Source organism: Camelus dromedarius, chromosome 25 (genome assembly GCF_036321535.1).
Source record: "Camelus dromedarius isolate mCamDro1 chromosome 25, mCamDro1.pat, whole genome shotgun sequence".
Lineage (NCBI taxonomy): Eukaryota > Metazoa > Chordata > Mammalia > Artiodactyla > Camelidae > Camelus > Camelus dromedarius.
The window spans coordinates 5400994-5414961 of NC_087460.1; the positions used below are offsets into that span (position 1 = coordinate 5400994).

A 13968-nucleotide genomic window follows, 5' to 3' on the forward strand; every position below is an offset into this window, starting at 1 on the left:
CTGAAACTTATCTACTCAAATAAAATTGAAATGGAGATATTTTCCTATTATTTTCTACCATAAAATAATCCTATCCTCCTCACCCCCACTCCTCCCAATAGTGTCGACTCCTGCCTTGTGATTATTTTAGATAACACAGGAATCTGTGGTCCCTCTGCTATTTACCTGGCCTCCCTGAATACATTTTTAGATAGATTTTGGGCATTTGAATTTTTAAAGTGTTCCTAAAATTCCCTCACCCCAACAATTCTGAGGTTTCTTCCCCTTTGTACTCCTTTACTTCCCTATTTTTCAGTTAGACATTATTTCAAATCTTTAGTAAAATGCTTTTTTTTTTTCCTGTGAGAGTTTATTTTATTTTTTTGAAACCTGTGCTAATATTTTGTTCACGTTGAGGGGGTCACATAGTTAGGCTCCTATCATGTGCTTTTAATATCTGATCCGTTGAAACCACGAAGCGTGTTTTTAGAAGCTGTTCAGCCTTCAGGAGAATTATTTGCTTTTCAGGGATTCTTGTCACATTGGGCTAAGGTTGCAAGTAAATTTGACAAAGTACTCACCAAGGGAACTGGTGATCAAGCAGGCACTGAGAACTGAGACCACAGCAACAGTGAAGGGACCTAAGCGGACAGAGCATCTTCTAAAGTCTGTGAAAAGAAGAAAGAGGGCCAAAATATAGTCTTCCCAAAAAAGAGGCTTCGGGGGAGACGGAGGGTTTCAGAGGTTGGAGATGACCAAAGAAGGTCAAACCAGGACCGAAAACCCTTCCTTCTAAACGGCAAGGCAGGTGGGAAAAAGTTGCACCCAGGATCATATAGCCTCAGGGAAACAGCTTTGAAAATGTTCATGTTTACAGGCAACCTAGGAGTGAGGAATTAGAAGAAAACTGGGGATGGAAAAAGAATTGCAAGAGGAGACCTTAAAATCTGGAAAATTGAAAAGGCACCGATGAAACTTAGAAGCGGGCAGTCCTCCCTTCAGGCGCAGGGCGATATTTAACCACTGATACCCTCATCTCCAAGCCTGCCTGATCCACATTGTTGGATGGCAAGTTCCACAGGGAGTGAATCATATCTAACATGTTCACCCTGGTTTCACCAGTACCTGGTACCACCAATACCTGGCACAGAGCCTGCTGAATAGTCGTTGAACAACACATTGGAGGAAAAAATGACAAAGTTTGTATTTGAAAACTCTGAATTTTGGAACTTATCTCCAAATAGAGCATGAAGTGCTAAGGCTATCACTCTCATTTCTCCTTCCTATAACCCAAAGTAATTTAAAAGTAAAAACGCCACAGTAGTCACTCTTTTGGGATAAGTCACTGAACTGTGCACTTATGACCTATGCTTTCATGTGATAGGTTCTACTTCAGTTTAAAGGCTTGGGGAAAAAAGTAAGAATGCTAAATGAGTTTAGCACATCCATATAAATCATGAAGCAGATTCTGACACTCAAAGAGTTACACTAAATTTCCTCCAGGGAATCAATTTTCAAGCAATATTCATTCCTACATGTTCCATCTATTCTAACAACTATTAGTTTCATACCCAATACAGTTCACTTAGTTTTAGTTCCTCACTTAATTTCACCTCTGCAGTTTTACAAAATTGATGCCAAATCTAGTCCTTATCTCATGTCTTCCATTTTGAATCTACGCAGATAAAAGGTATCGATTGCCCTAGTCTTATTGCCTTTTTCCCATTCCTCGCTCTCCTGATCCCAGTGACTACTACATCAGATTCACTGACTGTCAGAACATTGCTTTACTCCATTAAAGGATAAATGTAGAATAAATGAGCTTTTACCAGCAGATCCAGAGTTTTCATGTAGCACCATTCTGAGTTTGTCCATTCCAAGGATTTGTGCCTCTTAAGTCTTCTTGTACTAGTCCCTGGAAATGCTCTCCTTAAGAAGAGGACCACCAAGAAAAATCATTTCACTTCCACAAAAAAAAAACAAAAAAAAAAAAAACAGAAAGGCTACATAAAGGAGGTGGAGTTAACCAAAAAAGGGAAGTAATTAAAAGAGTGAGACTCCCTTTCGTGCTCAGGTCTTCTTCAATATGAGACATGAAACAACCAAAGAAAATTGAGAAACATTCAATACAGATTTACAAAAATTAAGGGGAAATATTAACTTATATACTGTTGCTGAGTTAAATATTTTAAATTTCTGCACTTTGTTTTGGATTAATATATTAGAAGCAAAAAATAGAAATTGTTATGTAGTTAAATTACGTCAAAAAATTAAGGTAAAATAGGCAAAACATAATTAAATCATTAATGCTTGATTGTCATAGCCACTTTAAATATTATTTCCATCATCAAATGCACCTAATGAATAATTCTGTGCAGATTGTCTATAGACAGCACTTGCATTTCTCTTCTAATGGGATGAAGAGCAGCAATGAAATTAGCCATGATTATTACCAATTCTACAAATGGTGAAATACAAATTTACAACACAAGATTTTGACTTGAATTAACTTAAGTTCAAGTAAGAGAAACACATATAATAGCAACAATGAACACAGGTTCAAAGCACAGTGTGAAAAATAAAGAAAAAAAGTAGTCATGTTGACTAGAAGTCAGAAATGAACAGTCCAAAACCTCTTTTCTGTGAGAAGATGCTTAAATTGTGTCCTAAATTACAAGAAGGACTTTGCTAAAAAGAAAAAAAGGGGAAGGGATTTAAGGTATAAGAAACCAAAAAATTGAAATGAAAAGAAATAAAGAAATGAAAAGAAATAAAGACATTGTTCACTTTTAAAAGCTGAAATAATGTATCACCAGGAGACCCACACTGTAAGAAATGTTAATGGAAGTCTCAGGCAGAAGAAAAATGGTACCAGATAAAAAAATATGGCTCAACATAAGGAATGCAGAGCACCAGAAATGGTAACTACATAGGTAAATACGTGATTTTTATCATTATTTAAGTATTTTTAAAATAATTGTTTAAACAAGAATAATAGCTATGCAGTGTGACGTTTATAACATGTAAAAGGAAAATGAAAATAATAACACAAAAGATGAGAAGACAAATGGAAGAGTATTATTATAAATTTTATGTACTATATGTAAAGTGGTAAAATATTATTTGAAGGTAGACTATGACGAGCTAAAATTGTACACAATAAACCTAAAGCAGTCACTAAGATAACAAAACAGAGAGTTATAGCTAATAAGCCAATAAAACACGTAAAGTGGAATCATAAAATATTCAATTAATCCAAAAGAAGCCATAAAAGAGAGGGAAAATGAATGAAAAGTAGATGGGACAAATAAAAAACAAAACGCAAGTTAACCGACCCAACTGCACTTTCGATCACAGTAAATGTAAATCATCTGAGCACACCCAGTTAAGAGACAGAAATTGGCAAAATGGATTAAAAAGTGAAATTCAACTAAATGATGCCTAAATAATCTAAATACAAAAAATACAGGATAAAAGCAAAAGGTTAGAAAAAGACATGCCACGCTAGCACCAATTAAAGCAAACCCAGGATAGCTATGTTAAAATCATCAAAAGTAGATTTCAGAGCTAAAAAAAGATCTAGAAATAAAGAATCAATTCATAATGATAAATGGTACATTTATCAGTCCCAAATGTGTGTGAAATTAACATCAGAGCTTCAAAAACCATGAAGCAGAAATTTATAAAACTGCAGGGAGAAATAGCAAATCCAGTTATAATAGAAGACTTCAATCTCTCTCTTGATAATTGGTAAAATAGGCAGAAAATCAGTAAGAATGTAGTAGAATTGAACAACACGATCAATCAACTTAACCTGATCAACATTTACAGAACACTTCATCCTATGGCAACAGAACATGCGTTCTCTTCAAGTGCACACAGAGCATTTCCTAAGATGCGTAATATTTTTGAACATATATAAATTCTCAACAAATTAAAGTAATTCAAATCGTATAAAATACCTTCTCTGATCACAATGGAATGAATTTAGAAATCAATAACAGTATCTCTAGAAAACCTCAAATATTTGGAAACTAAAACAGCTTACTTTCAATAATTCAATGGTCAAAGAACTGGGAATGTTAAGGCTCTAACACTCTCATGCAGCCTTCTGGGAATATAAATGATGTGACTCCTTGCAAAAACAACTTGGCAATTTTTTTAAACATTAGACAAACTTCTAAGGTTTTACATAAGAAAAATGGTAACGTAGGTCCATTTAGTGACTTGTGCATGAATGTTTATGCCAGTTATATTTGTAATGGGCAAAAACTAGAAACAAACCAAACGTCCCTCAACTGGCAAATGGGTGAAGAAGCAGTGGGACTATTTCCCAACATTTCAAAGGAATGGACAGTTGACACATGTTACAAGAAGAATGAATCTTATACTTTACGGTGCTATTTATAGAAAATTCTGGAAAATACAAACTAATCTATTATGACTGGAAAGAGTGCTCGCTCAGGGATAGATTAGGAAGGGTAGAAAGGAAGGATTACAGCAGGGGATAAAAATGATGAAACTTTTGGAGGGCAATTGATATGTTCACTGTCTTGACTGTGTTGATGGTTTCACAGGTAAACACATACATCAAAACTAAAAAATTAAACACTTTACGTATGTGCAGCTTAGTGTATATCAATTATACTTCAATAAAGCTGTTTAGAAAATCTTAGCAAATATTGATGGAGAATAAAGGAAAGGAAGACCTTTAGCATTAGCCCCATCTTTCAAGTTTACAGCAATACATGGTGCAGAGCAAATCCTCCAATGCAAGCCAGGTGTGGAGAAAACTGAAAATGTGAAAAAATTTGAGCAGACCTGGAAGTTAGAAGATAATTTGGTAGGAATCTGTGATATTTTTATATGGGCCTGTCTGTGCCTGGCAAATGGAAGAAGGAAGAGGAACAGAGGAGGAGGTGGCATTAGATTTTGGAACTCATTCTGGATTTTGGAACAGATGTTGAGTTTGTTAACAAAGTCATTTTTATCCATATTCTCATTGTATTCCTTCTGTAAATGAAGTCATTAGCTTTGTTAGAATCATCTAGTGTATTTATAATGAAATTAATTTCTTTATTGTTATTTTTAAAATCTCTACATATGAATCTCAAATTTATAGTATTTTTATATAAATCATGGAACAAACTAATGCCTTACTCAGCCTTCCACCACCCAACTATTGAGAATACCTGTGTTCCTAATTAGGTCTCCAAAGAGACCCTACAGTCTCTTTGTAATGCTGAGCAAGCTCAAGTTCAACTTTTTCTTTTTTTTAGGTTCTGCCAATCACTGAATAAATGGTTCATTAACTGTCTAGTCTTATGTTGCAGTTTATGGAGAATGACCATTTGGACCTAATTAGCCTTTATAATAGAGTGCCAGGACTCCTTTGGTCTCAAACTCTTCAACTATTATTTTTCATCTTCTCTGGATAGCTCTTTGGCCCTTATATCTGTTTTTTTCCTCAAAACCCCAGAGTGCAGTGTCTTCTGACTCCTTTATGCTTTTCACCTTAATTAACCCAATATTGTCCTTTTTCTCAGATTATTTTCCCAAATATTCTAGCACATTGAGTATAAATTGAAGCTACACATTTGCAAACTCATCATTTACACTGAACATACAAAATGTGGATGTTGGCATAACTTGTTGCATATACATGGTTTCTTGCAGGCTGCTTATTGACTAATAGTTGGCTTTGATTCCAGCATACCCCGATTTCCCCCCCAATTCTAGTAATTGGACTTCTGCTTTGTCTGTGCCGTATGTTAGTCTCTGTCATGTACCAATTTCAGTCATTTGTTCCATAAGATCTACTTGTGCTTCTCTTTCTTGATTTCCTTGCCAAACCTATGAGTGCTTCAAGACTGGGGCTCTTGCCTTCCAACTGATATTTATGAGATAGAAGCAAGAGATTGTCTTTGTACTGTTTCATCACCAGCGAGAGACTGGATATTCCAACAATTGCTATGGCCAACCTACCTAATATCACAATTTTATGGTTTACCACGGGCCTAGATTATTCCCACATTGAGTATAAATTGTTTTTCTCTACCGAGTAACATTATGGATGTCCCTACATGTTTATGGTCCCCCTGGGAATTATCATTTGCTTAGCCTTCCATTTGCTCTTGAGTTAGTCAAACACAACTGCCCTCCACATACACAACAGCTATTGAACAAATGTCATCGATAATCCCACACTGACCTTTCTCCTTGTTCTCAAGCTTTTCTTGCTCCTTCTCCACATTTCCTGTAATTTAAGATGTGGAGTCTAAATCTGGACTCTGATCTATTCCTGGTAGCTGAGATTTCATGTTAGAAGTTGACATCCTCAGCATTTGTTATTTGAGTTTCCCAGTGTTCTTTAGGATAGACTCCCAATTCCAGCTTTTACCTTTTAAGAGTTCTTTGTGAGATGTAAGTTTGGGAGTATGTAGAGGGCTATTGAAGACACAGGAATCAAAGAGATCACTTACCATGAGAGCTTGGTTAATGAGAAGCTTTCCAAGAAACTCCAGTATGGAATGGTTCAGTAGAGTGGGGAAAGTTTTCAAAAAGAAAGACAGGAGAAATGCTCAGATATATATGAGAAAATCCTGGCGAGTAAAACACTATACTCAAGAGAATAAAATATTAGAAACAGAACAAGAGAATAGTCCTTATGTCGAATAATGTTAGAATGTCAAATAAAATGAGGGCTGGAAAGAGGTTTTTTCATTTGTGATATAGAGGTTAATAATGAATTTAGTGAGAAGAGTTTCAGTGAAATGATTTGCATGTGTGTGTGTGTGTGTGAAATATGAAAAAGTGACATAACACGGATTGTGGTAGCATGAGTCAAATGACAGAACTGAGGCCCCAGGTGAGGACTGAGATCATTTAAAATGGTTTCTGTCTTCTCAGTTGTGACTTTTTTTTTTTTCCAACACTAATCACAACCAGGGGAGATAAATGAGAGCAGAACAAAATCCAAATACAAGGTGTCTCTGGGTCACCCACTCAGTACTTCCCTATCATTGTGTAACAATTCATCGTTCTTACTAATTTCAAAAGCAGTTACACTGCAATCCCACCAAGAAAGGGCTACTTCCCATTCTTGCCATTCCACTTTGGTTTGTTTTTTTTTTTTTTTTTTTTTTTTTTGTAACCAGACCATTGTGTAAATGACTTCTTCCAGCCCCTGTAAAAATGTTCTAAAGAAATGTTCTAGGACACATGTTCTCTTACTGTTAATCAGCCACTGCAATTTCCAGGAACAGAGGCAGTAACAGTTTGATGGAAAGGAGGCTTAAGGTTTAGTGGCTTTAGAAAAAGGAATAATATGTATCTTGAAAAACTGTCAAAACATTCAACTTGTGTTGTCTTAGAAATTAAAGACAGGAGAGATAACTTCTAACTTAAGTTGACATCAGACAAGCGGAGAAAAAACAGCAATGTAGAGCCCCTACCTGCTTGTGGTGATTTCAGTCGTCTGTTGCCATAGCTCCAAGGGGACCATCTGGAAACAAGAAAGGAGATATGGATTTAACCAGTGCCCTTTTCTAAGAAGTAAATGGAGTCACCATGGACTTGAGTTTGAATTCTGGACCTTCTAGGCTGAGCTGATAAGAGGAGGAAGGAGAGTATTGCTATTCTGCTATAGTACTGGAAAGATCATTCAAGTTACTTGCATCCTGAAAGAAAACAAAAACAACAAACAAAAAACAAACCAACAACAACAAACCCTCCTTTTAAATCTACATGTAGATCTGAGGTTTACAGCTAGCTCCTTATCACCCTCGATCTTAGTTCTCAGCATGTGAGAAACACGTATTTTAGAATCTTTTGCCCTTTACTTTTATTTTTCCTTTAGAAAAACAGTTCCACAGATTTTTATTTGCTTTTTTTCTTATTTCACTCCTTTTCAAAAGTGGTCAAATCAAACATGAATTTTTACCTTCTAGTCACTTTTTATAAAGCGTTTCCTACAAATTACTTTATGACTATGTAAAAATAAATTTCAACACTTTTTACTAGAATTACTTTCAGATGTTGAAAATTTCAGCTTTGGGTGAGAAAATACCTATGAAATGTAACCATCTGATTAAATGACTAGTTGAAATATGTATCAAATTTTACCTTGTCCTACATAAGAGTAAAAAAATATGTACGTATGGAAAGGAACTTGACCTAAGGAAAAACCGTACTTGAATTATGAACTATTATGGTGAAAAAACTTAATGAGATGATTCTTAGGTGAAAATGCAAGTATTATATCACAGAGTAATAACATATGAGCTTGTTAGTATCTGTTAATAATCTAGCAGTAATTTCTTTACCAAGTAAATACGTAACAGCATGAGGAACTCCCAGGGAAGATAAAGAAAAGCATAGTTCTAAAAAAGACAATATTTGGGAATGAAATACGAGGTAAAACTGTGTTCTTAAAGTTCATAAGGAAAATTGCAAACGATAGAAAAATATCAATAGACAGGTAGAATATGAACCCCCAAATAAAATGATCAAAACCAAAATTTAATTTTATAAAACAATTCACAGAACAAAGCTAAAAACCACTCCAATGCAAGTAATGGTTTTGAGCCTGGCACATAATACTAGGCACTGAATGAAAATACGTTTACTGAATAAGTAAATAAAAGAATATACTGTAGTTTCACAGCCTAAATGTCATCGACAGGTGACTGGATAAAGAAGATGTGGTATATTTATACAATGGAATACTACTCAGCCATAAAAACCGACAACATAATGCCATTTGCAGCAACATGGATGCTCCTGGAGAATGTCATTCTAAGTGAAGTAAGCCAGAAAGAGAAAGAAAAATACCATATGAGATCGCTCATATGTGGAATCTAAAAAACAAAAACAAAAACAAACAAACAAACAAAAACAAAGCGTAAATACAGGACAGAAATAGACTCACAGACAGAGAATACAGACTTGTGGTTACCAGGGGGGTGGAGGGTGGGAAGGGATAGACTGGGATTTCAAAATTGTAGAATAGACTACACTGTATAGCACAGGGAAATATACACAAAATGTTATGATAACTCACAGAGAAAAAAATGTGACAATGAGTGTGTATATGTCCATGAATAACTGAAAAATTGTGCTGAACACTGGAATTTGACACAACATTGTAAAATGATTATAAATCAATAAAAAATGTTAAAAAAAAAGAATATACTGTAGTTTCAAAATAATTTTTTAAAGATTTTTTTATACAATCTCTCATTTGAGTCTTGTTTTAAGACCATGTCTGAATATATCATGGAGAAAATTTTCATTTGATGGATCTGTTAGTCTGTTCGTTATGTAATTTAGTGAATGCAACTCAGTGTATGCCAGAATCTGTCATACGTGCAGGAAATAAAATAAGTATGGTCCCTGCCCTCAAAGAACTTAGTATCTAATTTGGGGCTTGGACAAAGACAAAGAAAAAGTCATAAGAAACCATTAAAAAAAAAAGAGAGAGAATCTATTAACTCTGCTCTTGGTGCCCTACTTGGAAGTTCAAAACAAATTCCAGCCCAACAATGTAAGATAACCCTATTTTAAATAATTATCTGAGTAAATAAGTAATAAAATGAAAGAAAAATGGAAAGAATAAGTTTAGTTTGCTCTAGATGTGTTGGCTGTCTTAGCTGGATCATTTCATGGCCAACACTGTGATGCACACAATAATAAATTCAATTTTTAATCCCTTTTAAATCCAGGCATATATGATTTAAAGTTAAAAGAATAGAAAAGCAGAATATAAAAGTAGGTCATTTAAAAATTAGATTCAATAAAGAGCAAAAGAATAAGAATGATTGATGGGGTGGGGGATGGGGAACGGCAGGCTGACCAAGTAAGAGAGACTTGGAACATAGGACAGAGCAAGTGTTCCCTTGAGTATTAAAAACAGAAACATAGGCTATAAGGCAGGACTAGAACTTATTCTTCCTATTGAATCCCAAAAGTGGCGTGTGGCCTTTGTGATCATCCTCGTAAAATTGCTTTATATTTTGTCAGCATAGAGATGAATGTCTTCACAAATTGATTCTTTTAGGAGGAGTGTAATGTTCTTCCCTTTTTGAAAGCAGCTGCTTGCAAAAACCAGGAACATCATACCCAGTTACTTACTGAAAACCTCAGCCTTTTATATCCAGAAGAAGGGTACAAAATGTACACAGCACACACTTCCCCCCGTGTTTACTCTTAAATCCGTAAGCCCAAGATATTTAAGAATTCACTCATAGGCACAGATCCTAAGGAAACAAGTGGACAAGTATGTAAATATAAATATGCAGAGTTATTTAGACTGATGATAATTTTGAAACAAGCATGTGTCTAACAAAAGGAGACAATTGTCCACAAAATTTAGAGAATCCATTCAATGGAATAGGATGTAGCTGTTAAAAATAATAATGTCACTTTCTATGGACTGACTGGGAAAATCTATGCTATTTTATAAGTGAGAGAGCAGGATACAGAATATTATAACACAATATGATTACATTTTACAAATATCTGCAAATATTTGTATTTGTACACATACATCTATTAAATATATTTAAAATTCTGAGGTGATCAAACAAAATTGAATTGCATTTATTTTATAACTGTTCTATGCTATTTATTTTATTTTTATCATAAAAGTAAAGGAGTATTTTTAATTATATCATGTGGTTCCCTGACTACTATAACGTATTTATTTGATTATTTAGGGAATAATTATTTAACACCCAGTAGATGCTAGTATCTGGGATAGACGGTGTGAACTCATAGATAAATAAGCATCACAAACAAGAAAATCAACAACTATAGCAAAGCGTGACATAGGTTTTGATGACAGTGTACATGGATACTTTGAGAGCATGGATAAGCGTCTTGCAGCTGGACATAAAGGGGGTCCAGAAAGCTCTGCCCTGGGAGAAATCTGAAACTACATCAATAGTAGTCATTCAGATTAAGGAGGAACTATTTCCATCATAGACATAATTTGTGCAAAAGCTTTGAGGCATGTGAAGGAGTTTAGTCAGGGCAAAACTTATATACAGAAGACAGAATGATAACTCAGAGAGAGCACGAAGATCAATATGGAAAGCAGGCTGTGTACCCCAGGTAGGCACAAAATCTCCATACCTCTAAAGTCAACTTTCCTCTTAATACTCAAACATCTATAATTTGAGCATTTACCTGGTGGTCTGCAAAGAATTCAGTCCCTGTACTTAAAATTTCTGAAGCTCTCTGAAAACTTAAAATTGAATATCAGATAGTGCTTGCCCCTGTATCCATGAACCTTGCCCTGTCACCAGGGTTCCTCTGACGTTCTGACATGTTTCTGGAACTTGTTTCTATTCAAATCAAAGAACTCTCTCTAACATTACTTCTTTACTGGGTCCCAGGGCTTCTAAGTGGAAGAAAAATAAAAATAATAATAATCCATCATCATTTAGCCAAATAATAATCTTGACACCCAATGAAGGTAATTATTTTGCTTTATTTGCAGAGATTTCCCTCCTAGTTTTAGCTGTCTTTAGCTTTTATAATCAGAAGATAATTTTAAAAAATTTTTTTGAAGACTTAATTTTTTTGGAGTAGGGAGGTAAGTAGGTTTATTTATTTCTGTTTAGAGGAGGCACTGGGAATTGAACCTGGGACCCTGGGAATGCTAAGCATGCACTCTACCACTTAATTAATGGATTTTTCTAAATAAATGAGCTCCTAAAGATGACTTCTGCAATTCCTAGAATGTGGAAGTAACTGTAGACAGCTTTTAAATCAGCAATTTTTGCTGTATTTACTGTACAAGTTATTCAAGAAAGAAATATTAAGGGTGAGTTAAAGCAGGGGCGGTGCACACTGAGAGGAGACTGTAGCTAACAGATATTAGAATAAAGAAGACAGTAGAGTTGGTTAATGGGTGATGTGGCGTGGATGACTTCTAGGTTTTCTGCTGAGCAACTGGGTCAGAGGGGAAGAAAGTTCAAGGGATCTTCGATATGACTGTAATTATTCGTGCATGAATATCTTCACAGTATGAATAGAAAAGAGAAGAATCATTCGTATAGGTCATGGCCTGTCAGTCAACTCAATTTACAAATACACAGAGAAACAAGTGCCTAAATGGTAACACCAAAGGTCAGTTGATAAGAAGTAAAAATGTGATGAGTAGGTTAAAAAGACTTTTTATTATCAAAAATAATTTATTGTAATTATTTGGTGACAGTTTTTATGATCAAGATAAATGACATCCGTTATGTGGACCATCAAATCAGGAACCTGACTTAGATGCTAGGGAAGAAATTGTTAGAGAACCAGTATTAACAGCCACTTAAGAAATGTGCCAAGAGGGACTGAATGGAGTATTTCTGGGGACTGATTCTAATTCAGATTCAAACACAGCTCTAATTCTTTATGCACAGCCAACTCCAAAAAGAAAATAAAGAAGGCAATCTGAAGTAGACATTAAAATCTTTAAGTGGAATTTCTCCTAACCAAAGTATTAGGCATTCATGTGGTAAATAGGGAAAATCCATGGGTTACCAATACTGTTTCTAGGTTTTCACCGTCACATTAAAGGCATTTGATGGCAACACCACCAACTTTCAGTTCTTCTGACCAAAACTCTTGGAGTCATCATTGATTCCTCTATTTCTCCCACATCTTATATCCAATTCTTTAGAAAATCCTATTTGCCTCACTTGCAATGCAAGTAATCAGATTCATAACCATCTAATGCCTAGAATCCTGCCTTAGCCCCCTAACTTTCTTTACCCCTCCAAAGTATCTGTTCTTAGCAAGATAACTAGTGTAAATCTTTTAAGTTTGAACTCAGATTGTGTCATTAATTCATTCAAAAGTCTCCAGTGGCTCTCCATCTCACTCAGAGTAAAAGCTGAACTACTTAAAATGGTCTAATGGGAACTAACCAGCTCCCACCACCGCCGCTCTCCTTCCCTCTCTGCGTCTACTTTGACTCTTTCCCTACTCATTAATCTTCACCCGTTCTGGCCATCCTGCTCTTCCTCAAGCATGCCGAGCATAGTCCTGCCTTGGGACCATCGTACCAGCTGTTTCCTTTGTCTTGAACACTAATTCCCTCCTCCTCTTCCAACTGAGCTGACTCAATCCAGTCAGCTTCTCAGCGACTCTCCATAATAATTTTTAAATTAATTTCCTATCCTTATATTCCTACTTTTACATTCACTTCTCTTTTTGCCTAACTTTCGCCTTCCGCCATACGGTATAACTTACTTACTTATTTGTTTGGCCTGCTTTTTCCTGGGTGTCAGTGTCTCCTCGTCCCCACTTGCTGCTTCTGAATATGTGCCCCGTGATGGGGACGGAATTTGTCCTCTGATACATGCCAAGCACCTACAAAACTACTTGGTACATTTTCTGAGCAGACTAATAAGATTCAATTTAACTTTTTCTTAATCGATGAGTGCCATATATTCTAATTAGTATCGTTCATAATGGTCTGGTCATTTACTGAACAACTGATGCTGTTCATCGGCATGAACACTCGGTTAGGGGGTGATGGGGAGAGCCATGCAACACTACACCTTACTCCACTTTTTGGAACATCATTGGTTTATTCGCATCGTTAGTACTATCCCTCGGGACCTTCTTTCAAAAGTATTCATCTAGAGACATCGTCACTAGTTGAGATATTTTAAGCCCTGCTCCCTTATAGGAATTGTACTCTACATAGTTAATAAACATTTCACTAATGGATAAAATGTGAATTAAATAAAGAATTATTTCTATTAGGATGGAGCATCTTGGAGAAATAAATGAATAAAAGATTATTATTGGATTAAATGTGAATAAGAATTGAAACAGATTAACAAAACAAAAAAAAAGCCTAAAAATCTATAGAGACCCCACATACAGATTGCTTGAAAAATGTGTTTAAGCTCTGACTCTATTTGAAAGAATCTAAAGCTGGTTATCTTAGACAATGCTTTATAGATATAAGATTATTCAGGAATA

General features: G+C 35.3%; 1 protein-coding gene across 2 annotated transcripts in view; it reads right to left on the reverse strand.

Annotated features, from left to right (window-relative positions):
• The window catches only part of CD163 (CD163 molecule), an 83889-nt gene extending 81942 nt beyond the window's left edge, over window positions 1-1947 (reverse strand). For both annotated transcript variants that reach the window (XM_064479007.1, XM_010990815.3), the window contains exons 1-2: window positions 1809-1947; window positions 561-647 (exon numbers count right to left, since the gene is read on the reverse strand). In XM_064479007.1, the coding sequence (XP_064335077.1) occupies window positions 561-647; window positions 1809-1854 (133 nt within the window). In that variant the 5' untranslated portion in view covers window positions 1855-1947. The remainder of the gene's footprint in view (window positions 1-560; window positions 648-1808) is intronic.
• Between the last annotated feature and the right edge of the window lie 12021 nt (window positions 1948-13968).